The following is a 26,261-nucleotide window of genomic DNA, read 5'->3' on the forward strand; positions in this document are numbered from 1 at the left end:
ATCATGTGGACACGATCTCAAATGTTATGGGATCTGCTACCCTATGGATCTAACAGATTAATCAAGTTGGACCTCCTACATATAGGCTTGAGTTATATTTGATCCATCCAAACAAATTCTAGATTTATATATAGGGTAGACCTAACTGTTAAAGTTTAATAGAGTTAAGACTGACTTTTCAATATGGGCTCAATTATGATCGAGCTGGTGTTGGAGGCCGAACATCATTAAATTTTAATTTTAAAATGCAATTAATTTTATATTAAATAAGCTGTTTTGAATATTTTTAGTCAATTAATTCTGTAGTCAACATGTTTGATTGTTAAATTTTTTACCTAAAGAAGAAGGTATGTCAAAAAGGAACAAAAGCAAACCCCATCTAAAAAGCAATCCACCAAAAAAGGTTAAAATTAAAAATTTCAATTTTAAAAGCATTGAAACAAGAGCATATATATAACAAGTTTATATATATAAAGTAACAAATTGTTCTCATTTATTTTATATATAAAATTATTTAAATAAGTATTAATAATTACAAAGACTATTATCTTATAATAATAATAATAAAATACGTGTGGATTTGATTGAGTATTAAAATTAACAAATTTCATTTGCATTAATAATTCTCTTATATAATTTAAGAGACCATCATGTCTATTAGTGGTTTTGGTCTCAAGTGCCGAACTGTAACAGATGTTTCCAATTGGCACCCAAATTGCCATTCTCTATTAAAATTAAAAGTTCCCCATTCATCAATTCATAAAAAAAAGCAATGGAATTTTTATGACTTGTGAATTTGTCATATAGCTTGTCCGCTTTAGCCCATTCAAAATCTTCACGACATTACAAGACAAGATAAGATATTCTTGTAACCACAGAATTACCCTCAAACCTTGAAAGGGCATACTGTACGGATGAAAAATATTAGGATTGAATAACTGCGAGTGGAACCTGCGACCATGTTCAAGGGATGTCCGGTGAGGGTAGCAAAGCCAGCAATTTCCTAACACACACAATGGACACGTAAACAACCAAAAGGAAACGTCCACGTGGAGCTCCCACGGAGTGACAGGTAGATAGATCCCTCACGGAAGGATTACCTTACGCTGCTTAAATTCATTACGACTCTGCAACGGTTGAAGCCTAGTCTTAAAAAAAGTGGAAAAAAAGGAACCCATAAAGTAAACAATATCAGAAACTTGTGTTCTTGCCATCTCTGATTTCGTTTACCAGTTCCCTTACAAGCCACTTCTCTTGCCTTTCTTTCATCTTCCCAACTCCCACTTGTATAAAGACTCTTTTCAATCCTTGAACCTCCAGAAATTTTCAGTTTGCCTTCGTGATTTAGAGAGAATGGCAAGTGGGGATCCAGAGAGAGGGACAAAGAATAGAGGATACAACGACACTAGCTTATACTATGTGGAAACCTCGGATAAGCAATGGACTTCGTGGTTGATCCCTATGTTTGTTGTTGCTAATATTGCTGTGTTCATCGTTGCCATGTATGTCAATAATTGTCCCAAAAACAATCTGGGTTTTGAAGGTAGCTGCGTTGCCAAGTTCCTTGGCAGGTTATCGTTTCAGCCTTTAAAAGAGAATCCTCTTTTTGGTCCATCTTCTTCAACGTGAGTTTCTTTTCCTTTTACTTCTATTATTGTTTCTGATTTTATTGGTGCTGTGATGTGGGGTTTCGACTGGTTCCCTGATTTGGATTCTTCTGCTTCTTCATTTTTCCTTTTCCATTTTAGTTGCTATCAACTTGAGATAATGGGTTTCTCTCTTTTTGATTCGAGATTCCTTTTTTCCCTTTACGAATTGATTCTCTGTGACGCGACTTTCATGCTTGCTGGGAATACATGAAATTTGGACTAGTAGTTTTTCTATTTGAAGTTCATATTGAAAATGTTTGATTTCGCTTGGCATATGTTCAATTAGTTATAGGGAATTCTCCAACTACCAAATTGAATGCTGGTGTTTTACTGAGTTTGTGTAATTTGATTCTTTGTCTTGGATAGGCCACGAGGCAATTCATTGGTTTTAAAAGAATCACTGAAATTATGTTTGCAACAATATATCGGGGGACTTTAATGTTTGCTATTAGTGTTCTTTGGGTTGCCACTTGTCAAGGATCCTAGCTGACGGGCGGATTGCAGTTTGTCTGTAAACCTAATTCAAGAACCGCCATGAGTCGGTTCTTTCTCCCCATGTGCTTGTTGTTGGAAGGATATAAGATTACTTCTAAGATGTTTGAATTGGTAAAATGAATGTGTCGGTTTATTATAAATTATACAAGGTTGTAGCCTTCCCAAGAGCCTTTAACTTGGATAGTATCGTTGGCAACTCTGTGTGGACCAGGACTAATTCAAATTTGATGTATGTTGGATGTTACTCAATTTATTTGTTGGAGTTTGCTTCAAAATTATTGTCTTTTCTATTACTTTCCAGCACAGTATGGATCCTTCTCGTTATGTTGCATAATAGGTGGACGCCTGCTGCAGAACATTGCAAATAATCCTGAAATCATGTTGGGGTGCTTTAATAAAGATAATGATTGAAAATACCAACCTTTTTACCCATTTCTTTTATGTTTTCTAATACCAAAGAAGGATTCACTTCCAGAGATAATAATAACATTTATTCTTCTGCTCATGACGCTGCAATTCTGTGAACAGTGTATTCATCTAATGTCTAGAATTATGCTTCTACTTGTTTATTGTACTCTAGCACGAATGTTAAGGTTAACACTACCTTCTTTTTTTTGAACAAGGGTTAATACTACTTATATTGTGCAGACTGGAGAAAATGGGAGCCTTGGAGTGGAACAAGGTGGTGCATGGGCATCAAGGATGGAGACTTATCACTTGTATGTGGTTGCATGCAGGAGTTATTCATCTGCTAGCAAATATGCTGAGCTTGATCTTTATTGGAATTCGCCTTGAACAGCAATTTGGATTTGGTACATGTGCTTTCCTTTTATGTTCTAATTTTTGGACCTTCTCAGATGGAGATACACATTTAAATTTTATATATATAATAAAAGAATATCTGGGGAACAGGGGAAATTTGACTAGAAGGTTTTAATTTTTCTGAGTGTCTTTCCAAATAAAATATTATTGTTATGCTTGTGTGCGTTTTCCTTGCTTTTACATGCTAATTCCAGAAGAAGCTCAAATGATGTACTGGGTCATTTTGGAGATGTTAATAGTTGAAGTCTGTAACCTATTCTTACATGTGTTTGTGACTATAATCGTGCAGTGCGAGTTGGGATAGTCTACCTATTATCAGGATTTGGGGGAAGCATATTGTCTTCACTCTTTATTCAGCGAAATATTTCTGTGGGTGCCTCTGGTGCTTTGTTTGGCCTTCTTGGAGCAATGTTATCAGAGCTTCTTACTAACTGGACTATCTATAGTAACAAGGTTTGCTTTCTAGTATCTGGTTTCCTTTGCATACATTTAAAACTTATGTACGCACATTAGGTTTTACTTTTTCTTTTTTATAGGATGGCATAGATGCTTGAAAGGGGAAACAAGCGAAACAGTGTCTGATGATATTTATTTTCCTTCTTAAATATGTATATATGGCACATAACTTTGTGATGCTCTATGCTTTAGGTTGTCAACTTGATTGGTTGTTTCATATTGTACTTAATAGCAGTAGAACTAAGTTAAACAGCAGTACACTATGACCACCAGGTCAAGGCTATTTTCTGAAATTGATAAGTAGTGTAGTTCTTTTGTGCTGCAGTTGTTGGCCTAGGTTTCAGAAGTTGTCATTTTATCATAAAGATTTTCTTAGTATCTGTGAGCCAAAGAGTAATGAAATTGTCGCTGGGGCATTAAAGATGATGTCTAATCTCTCTTTTTCTTGCCTCTTGTAGATTGCAGCTCTATTGACTCTCGTGGTCATCATTGCCATTAACTTGGCTGTAGGAATTCTTCCACACGTTGATAACTTTGCACACATTGGAGGTTTCTTGGCCGGGTTTCTCCTGGGCTTTGTTATACTACTTCGTCCGCAGTTTGGGTGGTATGAAAGCCAACATCTCCCCGCTGATGCTCGTGTAAAATCTAGGCACAAGGCTTATCAGTATGTGTTCCTGCTGGTTGCCGCGGTATTACTTATTGTTGGGTAAGTTCCAATTTGAAATCCTCAACTCTCATAACATCGAAATGGCTGGTCACTGATCTTGATGAATCTGATAACCATCAGCTGCAATCGATTCAGTGACTTTATGTTAAAAGACGGCGAAGTTATTATACGTCTTCTAACTTTACTTGCTTGTGGAGATGAACTATATGTGAAGTGGTATGGTGGGAGAAGCTGAATTTATGTTTGCTGTTATATTGCAGATTTACTGTGGGATTGGTGATGCTATTTAGAGGAGTGAATGGAAATGATCACTGCAGCTGGTGCCATTACTTAAGCTGTGTGCCTACCTCAAAGTGGAAATGTGACAACTGATGCGAGTCTTTTTTCCATCTTGTCGTTTCATGGATAATTTTTTAGTAACCTTGTTATTGGATTATTTTATCTTTTCTTCTCTAACCCTTTGAGTTTTATTTATCGTCATTTGTTCATTTGTTTGGGATGCTTTCAGTTTCACACTTGTACATGAGATTTTAGCAATATGGCACTGTGATAATATTTGAACATGAAAATGAGTTGTGCTATAAATGTTGGTTTCTCCTTATACCCTCAAATGATTTGTAGAGAATTGAAGTCTCTAATCCAATAAATCTCCCAACAAAACGGGATTATGTGCCCATTACTACCATTTGCTAAACATATGCTAAATGCTAAGGAATATTTAACTACGAAAATTTGACACCATGTTAAGGTAGCCTGCGATGAGAAGTGTTTCCTAACCAGCTAGGTACCCGACTCGGCCAGTACTGAAATCATAAATTCTAGAACGAAAATGGCCAAGGCATCTTTCAGAAGTGAACTTTGTAGTTACGTTCAGGATCCAACATATGACACAGTGCACAGAGGCCAAGTACAAATAATTGAAATCTATTAGAAACTAGTGGTTGAAAAGGATTACGTTAGCTGAATCAGAACCCAGCCTAACCCATGGCCTAGGGATACTCAACTTTTCTGTTTCAGTATAAGGCGTAGGCGTGTAGATATAGTTTGTCTTAATTGACCATACGGAAGCCCTAGAGTCGTATGCAGAAGGGTCCATTACTAGCCGAGTTGGATGTTGGGACAGGTAACACCTGCACAACCACCGACATCATCTTCCTTCCCTATCTCCTAGACACACTGTTTCAATGATATCTTACAAATCCAGTGTAGGGTAATCTTCAGGACAATATGTAATGGGTACAACTAATTTGACTAGACAAGTCTTCAGATTTAACAAAATCCAATATGTACCTTCCATTGGATGTAGTAACTTCTTTTGGGATAGAGTTAAACTTTCATCAATATTACATTATGCATGTTGGATTTAAGAGTTGTCTCAGTTGCTAAATAAAAGCCCTGGTTGAGTTCCATTGATACAGGAAAGATCGCACTCTTAAATATGAGATCTTCAATTAGATTCTGAATGTTTGGTCAGATTTCAGAGTTACTAGCGCCGGTAAAAGCATCTTTGACAAACTACACATCAAGTACTAACCAAGTCACATCAGTTAGCCAAAAACCACTCCAGAGACTAGAACGCTTGGAAGTACGTATTAGAATCTCTGCCCAACAGGCATTCCTAGTCTGTCCAAGCGACCAGATCCTGGATAAGCTTTGCTGGTAAAGCTTGCGCGCACGGCAGAAGCCCTCTGTGCACTGCTGGATCTTGGCTCGCCAAAGCCATGAATGTAGTACCTCTTTGTTGAACTTGATCTCTCGTACTGAGGCCTTTGCTTTGGAGCACTGAGAGATCTCACTTTAGCCCTTGAGGATTCAGTGTAAGACATGTAATTTGGGTAGTAGTCTGAGTACCCGCTAAGAAAGCTTGCTGAGCCGTCGCTCTTACTGGGAGTAAAGGGACTTCTTCTGCCACTACCCCCTCTTGAAGATGCCGAGTAGAACTGTGGGCTATTTTCAGCAGTGCAAAAGGCTTCCTCATTCTCACGAGTAAAAGACTGGACTTCACCTGATGATGGACTTGGAACAGTTCGATGGTTCATAGAGTCTTTTGAAGTTGTGAAACTATAACTATATTGAACTGGAGCCAACGCAAGGTGAGAGGAATGGAAAAGGTTTCTGCGTTTAGGGGTGAAGTGGGGTCTTCCGGTATCTATTTCAAGGATCTTGTCACTCTTCTCGTCATCTATAGTGCCGGTTCTTGCAAAGGGCACTATTTGCTCCCATGAGCTTTCGTCCATGCCACGTTCTGACCAATTAAAGGATACGTGTGCTTTGTCGTCATCACTAATTGCCCTGCCATTAGATTTTGATCCAGTCCTCTGCATATTTGAAAGGGGTATATCAGGCAACAATCATTTAAATACTTCTCTAAATAGCCATGTCAAAGAAAAGAGGATACCTTAAGAATTGATGACTGTTCGTATTTTCCACTGCTGGGCCGTGTTACATGTTCAAACTTTTCGGGGGTGGGCGGACCCTGCAAATAGTTTAAAGTTTAAACATGATCACTTGCAGGTTTTAATTGAAATTGGTCAAACATGGATCCAAGTATCATGAAGAAAAGAATGCCAAAGTGTCACCCTCAATTCAAATTTCAAACACAAATCATTACGTTTCCACATTCAATTACTGAATGGTACAAACACCAATTTGCAGATTATATAAAGGAATAGACATCTGTCTTTGACCGCAAATGATTCAACAGGACAGTGTTTGGAGTCTGAAGCTAAGTAATTACATCTAACCAATCAATCGTCCTTTACAGGGCATGTACGATGTCCATCTATTTCTTTTAATGTCCAATAGAGCTACGAGTTCTGATTTAATGAAAAAAAAATTTGAATATTGATATGTTAGAACTATTTTCTGTAATAAACTAACTTGGTTCAAAAGCCATTAAGTTAATGCATGTCCTCCAAAGTTGTCTTGAGCCAAGTAAATAGTTAATCTCTAGCACTAACAAAAAGGGACCCACTTTCTGTGAAGTAATTCTCAAAGTGTTCCAGCAAAAAGAATTCAAATCTTGGAGGGAACAATTGTATGTTACTTACAGGATGGTGAAAGTGAGAAGACTTGCAACTTGAATGTGAAGATTCAGAGTGCTGTATCCGTCCTGTTCGTGCTCGTGCTTGGGCTCTCAATAATGCTTGCATACGATGAACCCATTCTTTAGTTCGCTTCCTCTCAATGTGACCTCTTACCAGCGCCTGAAGCCTAACTAATGCTTTTAATGCGCGCAAAGCCCTTCTTGCCTGCCAAATATCCATGAAAATGAAAAAAAAAAAAAGGCACTAACAACATTTTGCTGAGAGTAAAGCACTAATACAACATGCCTTCAATTTAGCGGGTTCAAATTATACATAAAGCTGTATCTGTTTCCCTTTTTTTTTTTTTTTTCATTACATCAGAAATTTTTTAGACGTTAATAGAATAGTCAAATTTGAACACTGAACATCCTGCTCTAATGTACCAGTCATGATCCTGCTCTAATAGACTAGTTCCCAAATCATTTAGTGCCACTAGCTTAAGACATTACGTCATTAACCGAATCCAAGTCTAACAATAGTGAGAATGACAATCTTCTGCTACCAGTGCAACTTAAATTTGAAGGGCATTTTAAAATTATGGCGCCAACCAACGTGAAATTCAAAAGACAAAGAAACAATTTCTCTTTCTATCAGTAGTCTCAAATGAAAGACTGCAGACAGAAATGAAAGACTGGCACCATTCATCCAGAAGACAGGGACATCTCGCCAGCCGCCCTACAGTGGGTAAAGAAAGAAAGAGAACTAATACACGAGCCCTTTGACTGTACCGTGTACAATAATTCCAATATTAAAGGTCCCAGACCCAACCAACTCCAGCTTCGCTTTTATCTCAAAAAGTCATTGATATGCACTTAAGGAAACATACACCACTTTTTATTGCTTTGGACCCACCACTGTTACAGCTTCATTTACAAACCCAAGAAATTAAAAAGCTGAACAAAAATCCAAAAAATAACCATATGAAATAGTTTTCTTTTATCTGACATCATAAAATAGCTAAACTTGAAAGCAGGAGTAAATAATATGAGATTATTATTTTTCTTTGCTTTCTTTTTACAATATTATAATCATTCTCAGTCACGAGTAGGTGACATCTAGTTAATATGTCATGATCATGCAGATATATTTAATAAATGAAAGAAAAAAGCATTGTGTGCATGAAAATAAGCTATTAAACGATGATTAATCAAAGTATCCCACCGACATTCACCCATTAATTGTCTCCAAAAATTAGATGACTTTGCTACTAACAAAATTACCTAAATAGCCCTATAAATGGCATAGCCAGCAAGCTTCTTAGTTCTAGACCCAAGTACAGGGCAAAAAATTCTGCCATTAAATGTTGAAATGGCCAATACGACCTGGAATAGAGATTGAAAGCGAGGAGAAATCCTTTTCCTGGGTCCACAGGGGGATCGTCAACCACGCGCACCCTTGGATGCGTGGTAGCAACTTCATTTATGGAATTTATACGAGGAAAAAGCAAACGCCATTCCTCTGAGTGAGGTTTTGTAACCATGGAGGTTTCGGCAAAAAGAGGCGTTGAACGGAAACTCGGACGATACAAATGGTAAAAGAAAATAATGTTTGGACATGGACATGGACAGGGTGGAAAAGGAACATACGACACCGTAAGCTAGACGGTTACCTAGGAACAGTCTTAGATAGTTAGATTCAAGAATCTTGCAGTAACTAGGTGAAGCAATAAACAGCAAACTACTCCACACGTCAAGAAGGAGAAGGAGAAGGAGAAGGAACAAGGGCCACGTGCCGTTGCTTCAAACATGTCGAAGTTTAGACTCTACATATCATAGTGCTAATCCCGTAAATTACACCAAATCCAAGGGCCAATAAAAAAAAATACTACAGGAATAAAGAATATATCCAACGGTATAGATAAGGAACTAACCAAGTAGCCTCGAAAAGCAGATTGTATCTTAACGGCGGCCAAATCCTCAAGCCAGGCTTGGCTCCCGTTATCGTACGTCACTGCTGGGCTGTTAGCGCACCTTCCGCTACTCGTCAACCTTACAACCTCCGCTGCCGCATGAGCCGCTGCCACAGCAGCCTCGGCAACTGCTGCCGTGGCAGCGGCTACTGCGATCGCGTGCTTGTTAGGATCCTCTTCGTACTCTGACGAACACTGAACCATTACGGGAGCCTCCTGATCATCCGAAACTCCATGTTTTACGTGCTGTTGAGGGTGATCTTTCTCACGGTATGATTTCACAAAGCTCCATCTTCGTTTCTCCTTCGGACGACCCGTGGTTTGCTGCTGCTGCTGCTGTGATGGAAGCGGTTCGGGTTTTTTAAGGCCAAGAACTGCCCGAAACCACTTGGAGGCTTTGCCCATTTGGTTTTTGTTAGCAATAGCGAGATGGTAGTGGCTTGCAGGGATTTGAGATGGCATGCATTTGGAAAGGGGGGAGAGAGAGAGAGAGAGAGAGAGAGAGAGAGAGAGAGAGTAGTATAGCGACAGCGAGAAGTGAACACGAAGGCTTGTAGTGGGAACCGCAAGGGAGAAACAAGCGTTCTGAATATAAATAAGGACGGAAAATATACGGTCGAGATTGTAAATGTGAAAATTTAATGGAGCAATGTGCGGAATGGAACAATACCCAGCCGCTCTATAGCGCGTGTTTTAAGTCGCTGGTCCTCATGTTCGTAGGACGCCTATTGTTCAGTGGTTAGAGGGTAAATCAATAGAGGTAAATCAATAAAATCTATTCATATTTTTAATTACTAATATACTTCTTTTTAATTATTCCGAATCATAGATTGTAAATAATTTTTAATTTATTTTAATAGCATATGTATGTATTCACATATTTTAGTAATAAATTTTATAAATTAAAATAATTTAATAATCTAGTCTATTTTAATTTTAATAAAGAAATAATAAAAAAATAATATATTAATAAAGCAGCTTTTTAAAATAAATTATGGCTTCACAATGGGGCTATAATTGAAGTTGGAAGTTGAAATTTTACAATTTTTAGATACTCTAAGATTATAATTTATGTTTAATAAATTTTACTTTACTAAATTAAGACACCAATTAAATTCTACATTTTCTTTTTGTAAATTGTAAATGAAGAACTTGGAATGGTAACTGATAATATTACTCGGTCTATTTCCATGCTCCAAAAGCTCTCGACCCTCCATTGGGTAGAGGAAAAGGACCAGTTCATATATAGGGGCGAAAAAGTTGAGATTCGTGATGGCGACAATGTTTACTGTTGAGCCAGGTGCCTGAGGAGACTGCTCCCACCGAAGCACGTCGCATGGGTGATTGTATTGTTCTGCTGAACCTCAGGCTGAGGGCGTCGTTATGTGGATGATTCTAATGTGGGATGCTGCGGTTGAATACTATACTATTCCTGTGTTAGGGGGATGACAGGCACCGGCTACTTGGGCCACCGCGATGGAAAAACACGGATTGAGCATTGGCTTCAACAACCTGCAACGCTGACTATTCGTCCATGCAATCTTATCAATTTTGGTCCCTGTAGAGTTATGTTAAGAGTTTCTTTTAATTACTCTTAACATCCTTTCACTATTTTCTCTATTACAAAATCACCCATCACATGTGCCCTCCTCCCTTTTGCCTTGGACCTATTATGAGTTAATAAAAGAGTGGGCCACCACATTTATTGATCAGATCATCAGGGGAAAAAAGAAAGATCTCCCTGATAACGATGCCTCCTCCTACCAAAAGGGTTTAGTCCAAGCCTCCACCGGGTTGAGTTTGAGTTTCTTTCTACGATTCCTGAAACCAAATAGATATGAAATGATTGAATTTGGGGTTCACGGGCCATGAATGCCCTTGGAAACAAGAGCATCCCAGTTAACACTGAAGCCCACTTTCTGATAACGTATCTATACCATCTAGTGATCTCGCAGAGGATCTTCCAGTTCTACTATTCTATAGCCTGCCATGTCGTGTCAACTCATTCCATACTAGTGTTTATTTTTTTATTATTAACTTTTAACTAGAAAGGAAGGAAGGATTCAATCACAAGGTCAAGAAGAAGAAATGACAAATCAGACAGGGGAGAAACAAGGAACGAAAGGCTGCACGTTATCAATCCATTTTTAAGATGAATATCTCTAGTAGTCTACTACACTTGAATACTGTACTCAACTTGCCCACATGCAATACTTCTTTTTTCTACATCATCACCATTAGTCCATTAGGAAAGAGACACGTGGCATAAGATGGAGGTTGAAGAGAGTCAATGGAGTGGACCTGGTCAACTGAATCTGAAACCATGTATAAAATGAGAATTTTTTTTTAAAAAAAAGTGCTTTGCTGGGTCGCGACCCACGAGTGTGGAAGTTTGACGAAATGGTCAAAATAATCTGCAGCTTGTGAATGCAATTTCAAAGTTTGGTCGGTTGTGTATGGAATTTGGGATACACATGACTCATAATTCTCACAGCTATATTATCATACCAAGGAAGCTGATGAAAAACGGTAATAGTAATAATAGTAGAAGACCGCAAGGTCAAGAAAACTCAACAAACTATGAATATATATATATTTTTATTGTCAGAGGTAATTCATTCGTTACACAGGGTCATATAAGGCTCAAAGATTACAATTTAAGGCCTAAGACCCACGAGATAAGTCCACTAAATATACGAGTTTCAAGAGTTAAATAATAAAAAAATCTAATAACCTAAAAAAAATAAGTAACAAACCTAAAAGCACAACCCGTTTGCCCAACTTTCTTATCCAGCGAAACCAAAATAACCGTCGCTCTTCTTTTCTAAACTTCTAATTATATCCAGCGACAAAGAAAATTGAGTTTACTCTTTGAGAGACAGCTGAAGCCTATATCAAGCAATTGAAATCAAAGAGCAAACGTAAACTAAATACAAATAAGTAAGGAATTATTAGAGTCGAGAAGAATGGTGATAAAGGTTGTCAAGCACATGCACATTGATTCAGGAGAAAAAGACGATACCTGAAACTCCTAAAAGGAAAAACTGAGACGCTCAAAAAACGATGATACTTTGTCAAGCAATCGCCTCCCGTTCGACGAAGGTTTCCGGATCGTGGACTTAGTGAATGAAAGAGGAGAGATGGATTGAGTCGGCAAACTGAAAAAATCTATCCAACCAAATTAATTTAAAAATTTAGTTCGATTTTTTATTCATTTCGATTCGGTTCAGTTTTTAATTTTAAAAATTTCAGTTATTTCAGTTTGGTTCGGTTCGGTTTTGATAAAAAAAAATTAAAAAAATCAAACTGAACCGATTAGTAATAATAATATGTTATTTTCAATAATATTGAAAAATTAGATTATATTAATCTTAAAATATTTTAATTAAATTTTAAAATACTAAAAATAAAATATAAAAAATAAAAAATTTATTAAAATTTGAAATCGATCAAATCAAACCGAATCAAATTGAATCAGATCGATTCAATTCGATTTGATTTCTAATCAAAATCAATTCGATTTGATTTTTATAAATACTAAAATTTTATTTTACAATTTATTCAAATCGGTTCAATTTTAAATTGAATTAACCGAATGATCACCCTAGAGTCGGCTAGTCCAAAACGCTTTTCCTTACCTTGATTCTCTTGAAAACACTAGATCTAAGAAGCTAAATCTGTTCAAATAGAAAAAGCAAAAACACCAAACACAGCCATGGCAGGTCCAAACGTAATCTCCCATTCCATAAGTACCGCATGCCAAGAAAAAAAGAACACCAAAAAACCTATTTATAAAATTATTTTATAAAACATAAATTTGTTTTTTATTATTTAATTGCAACATTAAAAATTAAAAATTATTAATAAAGTTTGTGAGAAAATTCAGTAGTGTTTTTGTTTAATTTTATCCTTTGAATAGAAAATTAATTTTTTATTAATTATTTTTCTAAATATTTTACACATCAAAAAATATAAAAATTGTTTGTCAGAAATTATTTATTTTGGGAATGTTATAAGGAACACTGTGCTTTCTTATTCAAGGAATTAATTATTTCTCTAGCTTGTTCACGGGTTTAAGAATTTGCCAATGATCCAACTTGCAAAAAAGGCAAAGCTATCTAGATATAGGCTTTTCAAAATATAAAAAGCATAACCATTTTTTAATAACCAAGTTTTAAAGATAAAAAGATAATGTCATAGCCAATATTGGAATTTCCATCCAACAAAAGTGTGCCTAAAATAACATTTATTAATTGATTGTATCGGCAATGCAATAGAAAAGTCACATGCACACTCTAAAGTTCATTTCCCATTATAATCATAAGCTATTGGAATAATAAAGGATAAATTACTTTTTATATGATTAATTTAGCCATGAATTAAAGGGACACAAAGAATCTTAGGTTCTACATTGCTTCTAATAGATTATTAGAATTTCATAAAAAAATTTTGCAGATGCTCAAGTGAATTGGTGATGGAATGCCTAGATAGTTAATATACACATGAAAACCAACTGTTCAGGATCATTGCTTGTTTAGTTAACATAAAAAGTATTTGGTTTCCATCAATTTGATAAGTTTCTTATTTCAAAAACATTAACAAGAAAATAATAATTGGGTAATTTAGAATCACCTTCGCCAAAAGTCAAGAATGATGGAAGCTACTTTGGGATCTGTACTTTCTGATAATCCCATTCTTCTATCCATGAAGCCTAACACTCTTAACTACCTGCTGAACGGTATATACACACTTTAGTGAAACTTCAAAAGATATTACTAAAGAGGAAAATTAGTGAAAGGCATGTTACGGTGAAGCAAATAAAATTGGTGAAGAAGTAATGAAGAAAGAAAAAGAAACAATGGTCGTTCTTTTTTGGGCTATAGATTCTAGAGCTATAGGGAAAGCTAGGGACTATGAAATTTGTAAAAAAGGTTAGAAGATTGAATAGGCCTTTTTGTCATTTATAACATTCGGTTCATGGAGATTGAAGAAGTCATTTGCTCAACTTCACCAAATTCAATAAACAAAATGCTTAAAAGTCATTTTATGAAGTATCAGTGTCCTGCGATTACTCCCCATTTGATGGTTCCTTCCGAGGATTCAGGAGCCATCCACTGAGGCTGCAAGTTGGAAAAAACAGGAATTAGAAGGAAATTTAGTAATAGCGAGCGATCCCACAAAAATAAAACCTAATACCAAAGCTTGATTAGCAGGAAAAAAAAAAAAAGCAATTATGCAAACCAAAGAAATTTCCTCATTTATGAAGTGAGAGGGAGAAAAGGTTTACAGTTCTCTTCCATTTTCTTTTCCGCGTTTGCACCATCGAATGCTTCATCGCTTGAAACAGTGATAATACCAGAGGGCTTGTTGTGATCATTGCGATAAATATTTCTCCGGATCTCTTCTTAAAATGAAAATGACATGACCAGGATTGCCCAAAACTCAATCTTCCTACAATGTTGTCGATTCTTCGTCTACAAGGTGTTCAGCCAATTCCATCCATAAAGATGTTCAGTAGAAGGATTCCTGCTAGGAAAATGTGCTTCAGCTAGAATGCTTTGGCGTCGATCGTTTTCGCTGGGACGCCCACTGCCGCTCTTTCATTTGCTGAATGCTTTGACCAGCAAGGGAACAATAATGGGCCTTGTTTACTTGCTTGGTCAGGCTAGAAATGGGCCAACTTAAGGCTGTCCATAAAACCTAAAAAAAAGGAAAAGCCAATAAATCAATTAATCACTCTAAACGTCGTCGTTACTCTTTCGATGTCAAATTTGAATTCTCTCTCCGTGGCATCGGAGAGTTTTCCCACTGATCTCTACGTAACCGTTAATGGCGGTTTTTTTCTAGAAGATTTTTGTTTGAAAACTGCAATAAACCCGCCAAAGTCGCTCCTTTCATTCCTTTTTTTTTTTCATAAAAGAAAATAGGCCTTCACTAGAACGAGAGAGAGAGAGAGAGGAATTCACCTGGAAAAACAAAAATGGAGGAGCAAACGATAGTGCTAATTTTGTGTTGCTTGGGGAGTTACTTATGCGTAGGAGACGTTGTAGGTGTAGAGATTCTATCGAAATCGAAACTTGAGAAGTGCGAGAAGGGCTCCGATTGCGATGCTCTCAATTGCACTGCCAAAATCGTCCTCAACATGGCCGTTCCCAGTGGTTCAGTAAGCTTCTGCTTCTACGTATTTTCCATACTATTTTTTGCCTGATTAGAGATTAATGATGGTTAATTGGCCACTCAAGGAAAATTAAGGAATTTAATTTATCTTTTTTCTTGTTTTATAAAGTGCTTAGTCTTGGAATGTGCAGATTCCAGTGATGAGTTGGTTCTTTCTGTTGCTTGTTCTCCTCATCTCGCTCTTGTTTTTTTTTTTTTTTTGTAAATTTTTTTAATAAAACAAACTTATTGAATTCTTCCGGTGTAGAGTGGGGGAGAGGCGTCGATTGTGGCGGAGATAGTGGAGGTGGAGGAGAATTCGACCAGCAACATGCGAACGCTGCGAATACCACCGGTGATAACCGTCAATAAATCCGCTGCATATGCGCTGTATGAGCTATCATATATACGGGTAAGACACAATCTTGGTTAGTCATGATTGAGAGTTTTAATCTTTTCGACGCAAGCAAGTAAAGGTGTGAAAGTGATGTTCTACTGGTTTGAAGATTGCAGTGAGAGGATAATAATTTGATGTAGCAACACAACATTTGCATTTTTGGACATAAATTTCTGACTGCGTTTGACAATTTGGTTGCTTGAGGTCTCTATCTCTTCCGTTTCTGTTAAGTGCACACTAGATTAATCTATGGTATTGTTTGTGAACCGACATTCAGGACGTTGCTTATAAACCTGAAGAGTACTACGTTAAGACACGTAAGTGTGAGCCGGATGCCGGTGGAGATATTGTGAAGATATGCGAGAGGCAAGTACATTCTGTTGCGTTTGTTTTAGAGTTTCACATTCTGTTTGTGATTAAGTAGCTGCTAGTTTAATACCTCTTCTATCTACTTTTATGTGTCATTTAAGATTTTTACAGTGATTAAAAGAAAGCAATTAAAATCACCTAAAATGATAAGAAAGTACTTCTTAATTTGACTAAATTACTCTTTATTTTACCAAATAACTTTATTCTCAGTAATTCTCTCTCCATTAATCTACTGCTAGAAAAATGGGATAGAGAGAAAGAGAAATTATAAGATAGATTTTAGGAAATTGTAGAATAGAGATTTTAGGAAATTGTAGAATAGTTATTGTGTTAGTAAAGATAAGGGTAAAATTAGAAAAAAAATTAATTAATATCATACAATTTTGTGCAAAACAAATTCTAGAAAGTGATAGACATAAATGAACAGAGGGAGTATGAGATTATTGGCATTTGGTTTGAGTTGGATGTTGGACTCAAACATGCTTTGGCTAAATAAGTTGTATTGCCAATATGTAATGTAAGTAAATATATGCGATTATTGGATAAAATTTAGGAAAAAATTACTATTTAGTCCCTCAGTAGTTAGCCCCTTGATTTCGAAAAATATAAATATTCATAAGATTTTAAAAAATTTACTAATTAGTCAATGTTGGAGAAAAGACTGGAAGACTGATTAGTAGATTTTTGAAAACCTACTGAGCTACCGGTTACTAATAAGTATCCTCGCACCACAAGGGTTAAATAGTAAATAATTTAACGACCAAATCTAATGGATGGACTAATTAATATATATTTTTTTTAAATTTGAAGAACATTTTAATGTATTTTTCAAAATTAGATCAATTAATGAGTATTTCTATCATAGAGACTAAATAATAATTTTTTCAAATAAAACTTACTGGAAAGGCTTATCTGAGCTGTGAACATCCCAGATTATCCTTTATCCAAGAAATAAGCTCTATATTTTAGAATGAGGCTGTCAGGGGATTTGATATAAGAATAGTAGGTGCAGGTACCCTTTATTTATTTTTCTTCTTAATTAGATAATGTTTTGATTCAAAAGGTTTTGTTAAGGAGTATTAGAAGCTCAAAGGTTTAGATTTTATTATTCTGTATCTGAACTAATTTAATTATCTAATTGTAACTTTCTCTAGGTTGCGGGATGAGAATGGTCACATTATTGAGCACACTGAGGTGGTATTTTTGACTTCTTTGAATTTCATTTGAGTCCTTGTTTCCATATATGTGTGTGTAGTGTTATTACCTGCCACTTTTATGGTAGTTTACATCACTATCACCTATAATTTTACTTAAATAAAAAATTTTAGTCTATGTATAAAATTCTATTTACCGTAGAACCCTTTTTTTAGGAAATAGAGTTTGCATTAAACTCTATTTACCATACTGATGATAGATTATGCTTCTTGTTCTATTGTGCATAGTTCTTTTATTTTATCTCTTCTTTGTTCTTGCATTTTTCTTGCTTAGCCGACCTGTTGTCCTTGTGGGCCCCAACGGCGAGTACCTTCTTCATGTGGAAACTTTTGTAAGTGATTCTAACAGTGTCCAGAATTGTCAAAGTTACTATGAGCTGAAGATTACAGTTTGTTTTGATTGATTATTAACTTTGTTTCTCGCAGTTGACAAATTAATGAAAGGAAAGGCCAACACTGCGCATTGTGTCAGATTTCCAGGTGATTGGTATGGCCTTTATGGTATACTGGTTATCCCTAAAATGACTTTGATAATATGCTTTTATTAGTTGCTTTTTTTAAAAAAAAAAAGAAAAAAGAATAATTCATGTGTATTTAGTGGATAAGTAACATATTTGTAGAGAGAAACCTCTATCTGAATTCTAGCGAGTTTGGACTGATCTAGCTCCAGGATGTGCTTCCAGCTTTGGGATGATCCTGCATCGTCATGAATTACTAGCTTAGGTTAGAAGTAATTTTTATGGTTTATGCTGGCTGGTTAACTTCTGCATTTGATTTCTGCCTTTGATCCTTGTATTTTGACTTTTGACAACTATATAATTTGGATAAACAAAAAGCTTTAATCTTCTTTAACTTCCATAGAAATTTTTTCCTCCACATGATGAGATGCAATGAAGTTCACATAACTTGACATCAGACCAGCAAATGCGTTGGTACAGAAGGTTTGGTGTATTGAAGTTGCAGAGAAAAAGAAAGCAGGGATGATTCTTGGGTAATGTGGGAAATATAGTGAAAACAGATTTTGTGACTTCTGATCTTCATGAACATGTAGTCCTAGACTGGACGGGAAGGAGGAAAATGATCCATATAGTAACAGCAAATAGTCTGCGATTAAGTCTGAGTTGAGTTGAGTTCAATTTTTGCCAGTTGAGGACTATGTCAAAGCTAACATTTATTATTCCCTTAGGTTCCATGTTTTTGGTATTGGACAACGATCAATTGGATTTAGTGTTCGAATTGAGGTGAAGTCAAGATCTACAGTTTCGGTATGTTGCTTCCATAGATCTTTTACCTTCATATGTTGAATGCCTAGGATTTATGTTTTAATTTATTGCAGCATGCAAATATTCAATCCTTCCCCAAAGTTTATCATGGGATCAGATTTGTGCTTATTTTGCTTCCACTCACTTGCCATGGACAACATTACCCATTCCTGTTCCGATTAACATGTGACTAAGGGATTGTAACTTGACATTGAAAGAAAGCCTTCTGGTTGGGCTGGACTGTGCTCTGATATCTGATAATGGAAAAAGTGGTGGTCCTTTATTTATTATTAATTTTCCCAACTTCTCTCTCTATCCCCAAACCCTCCCATCATTTTCTGATAATAAATTCTGTTGCTGCAATCAAGGTTACTGCATTTGGCTGCTTGAATGGAATTGTGAGTTTGACATTGATTTGGATAGCAAATTTCTTTTGTCTCATTGTACTGGAAGATAGATTCGCTAATCAAACATCTTCCTGACATTTTTCTTTTGCTTGCAGGAAGTGATAATGGGCCCTGAAAATAGATCAGTGACATCTAAGGATAATTTTCTAAGGGCTAATCTTATTGGAGATTTTGTTGGATATTCGAGTCTTCCTTCTTTTGAAGACTTCTACCTTGTTATTCCAAGGCAGGTATGCTTCCTTTAATGATGATTTAAAATTTGCTCTTCCTTGAGGGGAAGAAACTGAAAGTTCAGATCAAATTCATTGTGTACTCATTCCTTTCACATTATGTCTCTTGGAAAATTATAGTTTGATACCTGGTTCCTGCAGCATAATGGTAACACTATTTATGTGGAAGGAATGATTTTTCTTGGGTTAAAAACTGTCATACCCACCATCGCAAAAAAAGCTTGCTTATTGCCAGTTTGCCACTGGTTTACCATTTGCCTCTTAATATAGACTGCATATCCTGTAATATGATGATGCTGAGAGTTATCTTAATATCATTGAAGGGTAAGCCTGGTCAACCAGAAGATCTTGGGAGGAACTTTTCAATGTGGATGCTGCTTGAGAGACTCAGGTTTACCTTAGATGGCTTTGAATGCAACAAAATTGGTGTTGGTTATGAGGCTTTCAATGGACAACCAAACCTTTGCTCCTCGCCATTTTGGAGTTGTTTGCATAATCAGTTATGGAATTACCGAGATGTAAGTATTGCAAATTGAACGGTGGTCTCTGTAATCTGTTTTATTCCTATTAACCTCTTCTATTCTCAGTCTCTGTTATTTATGCAGCTTTCTTAATGGTTGAGTTGAACTGAAAAGTCAGTGTCTTATGTATGCAGGCTGATCAGAACCGTATTAAGAGGAAGCAAATACCATTATATGGTGTGGAAGGAAGGTTTGAAAGGATAAACCAGCATCCAGTTATGTTTCAGCAATTACATGTTTGACTTCAGTAATTGCCCAATTTTTGAGTTCTATTAAGTATATTTTGATTTGAATGCAGAATGCAGGGACTCATTCATTCTCCATAGGCATCACTGAAGTTCTTAATACAAATCTTTTAATAGAACTTAGTGCTGATGACATAGAATATGTCTACCAAAGGTCAACATTCAATTCTAATTGACATAACTTGCTACTACAATTGATTGATCTTGTTATAATATTTTGCAAAGGCATGCTCTTTGAACAATTGATACTATGGTTCCACCTGTGCAAATTTAGACAATCTGATTTGTAAAAGAATGGGCAGTTGTTTCTAATTTTTCCTGATGCACTTCATGTATCTAAACACTGCTGTATCACATAAGTGACCTTTGTTCAAGGCTGCTAGAAAGAGATTGGGGAGGGAAATTCTTCACTATGGCACTCCCATCATGCATTTATTGCTATTTTAAACTTTTATTTGCCATTGGCAATACATGCGTGTCTTCATGCTTGTGTATGTATCTGTGTTTTTTAGGCCTCATAGTAAATAGCTTGTGAAGGTTTCCATTCTTTGCAGGAGCCCTGGTAAAATCTTAAATGTTACTATCCCCACATTTGAAGCCCTTACTCAGTTTGGAGTTGCTACAGTCACAACAGAGAATACTGGGAAAGTAGAAGCATCATACAGCTTAACGGTGCTCTTAAACTTTACCTTGTTATATTCTGTTCTGATGCTAAATTGCTTAAACTATGATGTATGATGAGGCATAACTAATCTACGAGACTGGGTGCATATTGTAGTTAAATTTATGGAAAAAAATCTTGATTACTCTACAACTTTTGATTATGTTGTTTTTTTGCCCCTTCAACTGTAATGAAATGTAAAGGATAAATTTCCCATCTTGCAGTTTGACTGCTCAAGAGATGTTTCCCTAATGGAGGTATTGTTTTCTTGTTCTAAATATATTTACTATTGTGTCTGTCCGCAACCCATGAAGCTTGAGCACATGGCTAGTCTTTATTTTGCATTATGTATGTGCTTCTTTCTACTGGGGTATGATTAAGTGCTTCTAAGGAATGCTCTTTGAATTTTCAATTATTGCAGGAACAGTTCTTCATTATGAAACCAAAGGAACTTGCAACTCGGTCATTTAAACTCTACCCAACTACTGATCAAGCTGCAAAATATTTATGTTCAGGTAAAGTTAGCAGAGGGGGACTTTAGTATTTTGTTGTTTTTATGATAATTAAGGTGGCAGATACTGTAGCTCTCAATCATTATGCTTTGATGCAGCTATACTGAAAGACTCTAATTTTAATGAAGTTGATAGAGCTGAGTGCCAATTTTCTACTACAGCTACCGTCCTTGACAATGGATCACAGGTTTGGGGTAGTTGCTAAGTTGTTTTTTTTTGCATCCTTATCCACTTCTGAATGGGAAGTAAGTTAATTATTTTTTATCTGGAGGTGTAAAAGGATCTGAAACTGATCATAGTAACTCAACTAAGCTTCAATCCTAATCTAGTCAGTTTTCTCTATATGGATTTTTTTTTTACTTCATTAGACTTTATCAAGAGCTACATTGTAAGAAAGGTATAATGCTCTCTGTCTCCTTGTTCACCTCTTTCCAAGTTATCGGTACATTCAACCTTCTACACCAGTGCACCTACTGGCTATGTTAAATTTGCCCAAAGTATCTCATTCACACCTTTCTCAGTGTATCTTCACACAAACGTAATGCAGATTACTCCCCTTCCGCATCCAAAGACGGGTATAGATGGTTTTGTAGAATCTATTGAAAGTATTGGGATGAAGTTTTGGGAAGGTTTGGTGGATTTCATCACTGGAAAAACTTGCAGGTACTTCTTGTAGTGGGGGCATATATTCATAAATTTACATGGTTGTACTTGATACCGGTAGAGATGATGAATTTTTTTGAACCTTAATTATTGTTATTGCAGTCATAAGGATATGTCTGGACCCAATATTTCTACTTATGTCAGAATGAAAGAAAACCTTTCTTTTACACGCTAAACTCTTGACCCATTGTCTTTTAAAATTTTTATACCTGCCTTTGTTGTGTAAATGAAGCTTGTATGTTGCTTTACGTTACACTTATGGAGGGACTCAGGGAGGGACAAAGAGACCAATGGAAAAATAAAATTTTAGATGCATAACATATCCATATTATAATAAGACAAGGAACAATTGGAAAGTTTTGTGTGTATTGTTTATATATAGATTATAAGGTCTTGTTAAGACAATACTAAGAATCATTTATCAATCAATTAGTGTCAGATTAACCTATGGTTATATAATCTCCCTTTAATTATGTACAGATTATATTCACATTCTAACACATATAAATTCTTGAACCACATCCCTGTTGAGGAATTACCGAGTATGAGCACTTGCTGGGATGGTTGTCATGTTTTTCCCGCACCATATTCACGAAGTTGCTCTTGGAAATCTGCCAGCAACACAGGGATGTGGTAACATATATGGCAGTGATACATTAGTACAGATTTCCATCGATATAAAGCTATGGATGTCTGAGTCTATTTCTGCACTTTCATACTCTGCAAAATAAGTGCATTTCTTTAATTAAAAAATGGTTTATATCAGTGCATGTCTATGAAATCAGGTTTATTTCATGTTTATTAGATATTGCAAGTGCTTGATAATTATATATATGGCTTTTTTTATGCAGTAGGAAATGCATTAGGTTCTTTGATTTCAGTTGCCACATACAATATATATGTATGAGTTGGATGGTGATGTTTGGTCTACTTTTGGCTATTTTCCCAACAGGTAAAAGCTTTTTCTTTTTAGTTCAAAATGTGAATGGATTATTTGGTGATGACAAATATAAGTGCTGTGCGCTTTGGGTGCAGTGCTTGTGTTACTATGGCTTTTACATCAGAAAGGACTCTTCGACCCTCTTTATGACTGGTGGGAAGATCATGTTTGGTCTGATAACCGCAGAATTAGACCTATGGCAAGGCATGATAGTGATGTTCACCATCATTATAAGCATCATGATTTGAGAACTAGGCATCACAAGCATGATGCCCAACACAAGCGAAGAAGCACTCGTCAAGATCATGGGCATAAACATTCAGGAAGAGATACTGATCGTTACCTTCACCATGTTCATAAGAACTATAGCAAGCACAGGAGTGGTAGGAAGTCAAGAATCAAGCAACAAGTCTACGTAAAAGCAAAAGGACCACACAAGGACCATTTTGATGAGCAATCATGGTGAATGATGATGCAAATGCTATTACCTATTAAAAAGATGGCCTGAAGTATGAACCGATTAAGCTGCTATCTGACCGGAGAGAACAGGAATTTTGGGTACTAATGTATTACCAGTCGTTTTAGATGGTTCATGTTTACTGTTCTAGTGAATTGACTCTTCTTGACAATTCTTGATGGAAATAGAAAGGATGCAACTGAAACATTTTATGTTAATTGTGACATGTAAATTTTCACTATGCTAGGTGTGTATATTAGATATGCAGATCTTTTTTTTAAAAAAAATGATATTTTTATAATGAATTTACATAATGAGAAAATTGGGAATGAAAGTCCAAAGTAGCGGAGTGGGATTTTGATCAAAACTGTAACTTGGTCTGCTTAAATGCTATCTTCGATTATGACTTCTCAAATGTTGCATTAACCATTACTCCTTTTTGCAGCTTGCAGATCGCAGATAAGGGTGGTAAGATGCCAAGCAGGAAACTCGGTTCTTTTCCCTCGAGCTATATGCGTGAATTGCTCCATCACTTTGTTGCTATGGTCATGAAGAAATTAATGTCGTCTCTTTCTCCATGATCTTAACGTGATAACCATCTGGAAATTGTAAACCAGGTGTTCGGACGATATTTCCTCCTTTGATTGTTTGCCACCTGAAAGTTCAAGTTGTTAAAAAGGATACCCTCTCTCCGCTACAACATCCACACACACACCCCATTTTGCAGTATGCTGTTACCTGTACTTCGTGACCAAGCAATGGAGAAATACAGCCATCTGCACCTTGGTAAATTCTGTTCCAACACAAAATCTCATGCCGCCACCAAAAGCCATAAAATGTTTTGATGCCGCAGTTATTTCCTGACCCTGTATACCACCAGAGTTTAGAACAATTGAGATAACAATTACAGAGATTAATCACGTACCAGTAATTTGAGATAAAAGTCAGTACAGGACTGAAATGTTTGCAGGTGGTCAAACAAAAGAATTTTAACTATAATCACCTCCCATCTCCATGGATTGAAAGCAAGTGGGTCTTCATATTTTTCGCGGTTCAAGTGTACTGCAGGGGGACAGACCATAATTGCCCAACCAGCCGGAATGGTATATCCTGCAATACTAATTCATGTTATGTTTCCAATTATTTGGGACATTTCTGGAACCTGGTTACTTCAATTGTTACCACTATACCCTTAAAATGGACTTCTCTGAGCACTTTTCTGAAGATTACTGGAACAATGTTTGCCAGTCTAACTGTTTCATTGATGAACTGCAAATTGATATTGTTAGTTATCGAAAAATGCTACTGATATGATATTAAACTGGTTGCAAAAAAGTTGACCTACCTGAAAGGTAAATGTCATTGATTTGTACTCTTTCCATGTAATGCCAGAGTCGGCAATTTCCCGATTTTTCAAAATTGCTTCATGCTCTTCCTGGAAAATGGAAATATAAAGAGCATGTGAGGTTTGGGAAAAAATTGGCTTCTTTATCATCATATTAGATGTTCCTACGGACCGTTAACTGCTTCAGCACCAGTGGATTGTCGGAGAGAAATTTGATAGCCATAGTTATAGCCAAAGAAGTTGTTTCATAGCTAGCAAATAATAGCACAAACATCAAATCCAGAGCAATTGCCTCTGTAAGGATCGATCCCTCTTTCTGAAGTTCTTCGAGTACAAAGTCAAAAAAATCATTTTGGTGCTTTCTCGGATTTGCTCTTCTTTCATGTAGCAGGTTCTTTAACATTCTCATTGCCCTTTTCCTACCCTGAGAACAAATAGAAAAGTCAAGTAAAAAACTGGACGATCTCTTTAGAGAGCTGTCAGCTGTGTAGCTTCTATTCGCGGAATTGAATTAGGAGCAACCGGGAAAAATTAAAATTTACTAGGGGCAAGAACTGTACAAGGTTGAAAAAGAAAGATGGTTTTTTTATAGGATTACTATTGACCAACTTGGGTTTACCTGTAAACATTTGTGATATGCTGTCCCAGGCACCTCCAGAGGGAAGGAGATTAAGCCTTGCATGAATGCAACGAAACTAGCCCTTAGGTTCTCCGAGGAATTCTCTTGATCATAACTTATTAGCTTCTTTGCAGTCAAATCAAATATCATCTGTAAATGTCAAATTACTATGAGACTCAAGGATAAGAAATTTGCAATAGTTTTTTTTTTTTCAATGAAGAAGAATGGCTAGTCTGAGATTACACTAGCGGTAGCTTCTTTCAATTCGACGGTGTCCTCTTGAGACCATAGTTGTAATCTTTTAGCTGTTGCCTGTTGAACTTCAGGGATCATTTTCTTGAGGCTTTCCGGACCAAATAGATTTAACACCATATTCTTGAGGTACTTGTACATGAACCCATGTAATGAACCCACATTTTGGCGTCCAAAAATTTCTGTGAACGTCTCGGGATACCAGCTCTGAAACAGCTGTCCTTCTTGTTGGAAGATGAAGTAATTGAGATCTGGGTCTGTAGATACTACAACTGGCCTTCCAACCAAATTAGTCCTGAATATTGGTCCATATCTGAAAGTAAAGGAGAAACTTTAGATGATTATCAAGAATAAGGAGATGAAGAGTATGTTAATGATTATGCCGTAGTTGTTGAAAAAGTTGGCAAAATTGTAAGACTTTTACCTTTTCATCCTCTCTTTGACAAAAGGAGGAATATCAGAAGAAGTATTGGGAGCAAAAAACTGAATCGTCTCGCCAAGGAGTGGCAATCCCATTGAACCAGGGGGGAGTTTTCCATTGCATCTGGGATTTCTCCAGCGGTAAATCCAATGTGTGAAACTTACAATAATCAAAGCTCCAAAACACAAAGCCCACATCTTGCTCAAATATAAATATGACTACAGAGAAGATCGAACTTGGATATTGAAGGAAGGATTAATTAGAATATGCTGATATGTTTTAAGCAGAAAATAGAAATGAGGACAGGTTAGATTATCAGAAATGCGAAGAGCTTAAGGTGGGAAACGTGGGAGGAATAGACAGGAAGGAGAAGAAAATGCTGGCATGTATCTCAGAAGCCATTATTAGAAGATCTTATATAGGATGGTCAGAAGTTAGAACTAGCCAAGAATATAGTATTATTGCTGCTCTACTTTTTGTTATGTTGCTCGAAAAAAGCAGTT

The 26,261-nt window shown here is 36.3% G+C and overlaps 4 protein-coding genes across 7 annotated transcripts; 2 read left to right on the top strand and 2 right to left on the bottom strand.

Annotated features, from left to right (window-relative positions):
* The first annotated feature begins 1,006 nt into the window (after positions 1 to 1,006).
* LOC110609008 (RHOMBOID-like protein 2) lies at positions 1,007 to 4,768 on the top strand. 2 transcript variants are annotated; one of them, XR_006349948.1, is made up of 5 exons: positions 1,007 to 1,625; positions 2,793 to 2,956; positions 3,256 to 3,419; positions 3,881 to 4,237; positions 4,271 to 4,404. XR_006349948.1 is itself a non-coding variant. In XM_021748308.2 (5 exons), exons 1-5 carry the CDS (start codon positions 1,354 to 1,356, stop codon positions 4,462 to 4,464), a joined length of 963 nt encoding a protein of 320 aa, XP_021604000.1. In that variant the 5' UTR covers positions 1,045 to 1,353; the 3' UTR covers positions 4,465 to 4,768. The 2 variants fall into 2 exon arrangements, 1 of the variants encoding a protein (XP_021604000.1); XM_021748308.2 differs by having other exon boundaries at positions 1,045 to 1,625; positions 3,881 to 4,131; positions 4,353 to 4,768.
* A 696-nt stretch (positions 4,769 to 5,464) lies between these two features.
* Positions 5,465 to 9,636, bottom strand: LOC110609007 (protein IQ-DOMAIN 22). Its single transcript, XM_021748307.2, has 4 exons — positions 9,049 to 9,636; positions 7,143 to 7,343; positions 6,491 to 6,568; positions 5,465 to 6,410 (listed from the first exon to the last, which is right to left on the bottom strand). The coding sequence occupies exons 1-4, from the start codon at positions 9,547 to 9,549 to the stop codon at positions 5,685 to 5,687; spliced, it is 1,506 nt and encodes a 501-aa protein (XP_021603999.2). The 5' UTR covers positions 9,550 to 9,636; the 3' UTR covers positions 5,465 to 5,684.
* Positions 9,637 to 14,835: 5,199 nt separating this feature from the next.
* On the top strand, positions 14,836 to 23,705 carry LOC110608457 (protein HAPLESS 2). 3 transcript variants are annotated; one of them, XR_006348830.1, is made up of 19 exons: positions 14,840 to 15,250; positions 15,512 to 15,655; positions 15,918 to 16,006; positions 17,164 to 17,203; positions 17,498 to 17,555; positions 17,650 to 17,710; positions 18,410 to 18,488; positions 18,988 to 19,122; positions 19,446 to 19,640; positions 19,778 to 19,858; positions 19,942 to 20,042; positions 20,443 to 20,560; positions 20,774 to 20,806; positions 20,971 to 21,064; positions 21,160 to 21,248; positions 21,609 to 21,724; positions 22,576 to 22,676; positions 22,760 to 23,222; positions 23,567 to 23,705. XR_006348830.1 is itself a non-coding variant. In XM_043951492.1 (18 exons), exons 1-18 carry the CDS (start codon positions 15,068 to 15,070, stop codon positions 23,128 to 23,130), a joined length of 2,088 nt encoding a protein of 695 aa, XP_043807427.1. In that variant the 5' UTR covers positions 14,840 to 15,067; the 3' UTR covers positions 23,131 to 23,321. The 3 variants fall into 3 exon arrangements, 2 of the variants coding, with proteins under 2 accessions (XP_043807428.1, XP_043807427.1); XM_043951492.1 differs by lacking the exon at positions 23,567 to 23,705 and having other exon boundaries at positions 22,760 to 23,321; XM_043951493.1 differs by lacking the exons at positions 22,576 to 22,676; positions 22,760 to 23,222; positions 23,567 to 23,705 and adding an exon at positions 22,205 to 22,569 and having other exon boundaries at positions 14,836 to 15,250.
* Positions 23,374 to 26,250, bottom strand: LOC110608456 (cytochrome P450 87A3). Its single transcript, XM_021747676.2, has 9 exons — positions 25,762 to 26,250; positions 25,329 to 25,650; positions 25,086 to 25,235; positions 24,639 to 24,890; positions 24,467 to 24,556; positions 24,312 to 24,390; positions 24,125 to 24,231; positions 23,860 to 23,987; positions 23,374 to 23,776 (listed from the first exon to the last, which is right to left on the bottom strand). Exons 1-9 carry the CDS (start codon positions 25,953 to 25,955, stop codon positions 23,668 to 23,670), a joined length of 1,431 nt encoding a protein of 476 aa, XP_021603368.1. The 5' UTR covers positions 25,956 to 26,250; the 3' UTR covers positions 23,374 to 23,667.
* Between the last annotated feature and the right edge of the window lie 11 nt (positions 26,251 to 26,261).

The sequence above is a fragment of the Manihot esculenta genome, chromosome 2 (assembly GCF_001659605.2).
Source record: "Manihot esculenta cultivar AM560-2 chromosome 2, M.esculenta_v8, whole genome shotgun sequence".
Lineage (NCBI taxonomy): Eukaryota > Viridiplantae > Streptophyta > Magnoliopsida > Malpighiales > Euphorbiaceae > Manihot > Manihot esculenta.

Excerpts from the sequence above, each read along its gene's own strand:
- LOC110609007 (XM_021748307.2), bottom strand. The coding sequence starts at position 9,549 with ATGCCATCTCAAATCCCTGCAAGCCACTACCATCTCGCTATTGCTAAC. Across the intron at positions 7,344-9,048 it reads CTGCTTTTCGAGGCTACTTG|GCAAGAAGGGCTTTGCGCGC; the intron begins GTTAGTTCCTTA and ends GATATTTGGCAG. Across the intron at positions 6,411-6,490 it reads AACAGTCATCAATTCTTAAG|AGGACTGGATCAAAATCTAA; the intron begins GTATCCTCTTTT and ends TCAAATATGCAG.
- LOC110608457 (XM_043951492.1), top strand. The coding sequence starts at position 15,068 with ATGGAGGAGCAAACGATAGTGCTAATTTTGTGTTGCTTGGGGAGTTAC. Across the intron at positions 20,561-20,773 it reads AAGCATCATACAGCTTAACG|TTTGACTGCTCAAGAGATGT; the intron begins GTGCTCTTAAAC and ends CCCATCTTGCAG. Across the intron at positions 21,725-22,575 it reads ATCACTGGAAAAACTTGCAG|TAGGAAATGCATTAGGTTCT; the intron begins GTACTTCTTGTA and ends TTTTTTATGCAG.
- LOC110608456 (XM_021747676.2), bottom strand. The coding sequence starts at position 25,955 with ATGTGGGCTTTGTGTTTTGGAGCTTTGATTATTGTAAGTTTCACACAT. Across the intron at positions 24,391-24,466 it reads CAATGACATTTACCTTTCAG|TTCATCAATGAAACAGTTAG; the intron begins GTAGGTCAACTT and ends ATCAATTTGCAG. Across the intron at positions 23,988-24,124 it reads TCAATCCATGGAGATGGGAG|GGTCAGGAAATAACTGCGGC; the intron begins GTGATTATAGTT and ends GGTGGTATACAG.
- LOC110609008 (XM_021748308.2), top strand. The coding sequence starts at position 1,354 with ATGGCAAGTGGGGATCCAGAGAGAGGGACAAAGAATAGAGGATACAAC. Across the intron at positions 1,626-2,792 it reads TTTGGTCCATCTTCTTCAAC|ACTGGAGAAAATGGGAGCCT; the intron begins GTGAGTTTCTTT and ends TATATTGTGCAG. Across the intron at positions 3,420-3,880 it reads GGACTATCTATAGTAACAAG|ATTGCAGCTCTATTGACTCT; the intron begins GTTTGCTTTCTA and ends TGCCTCTTGTAG.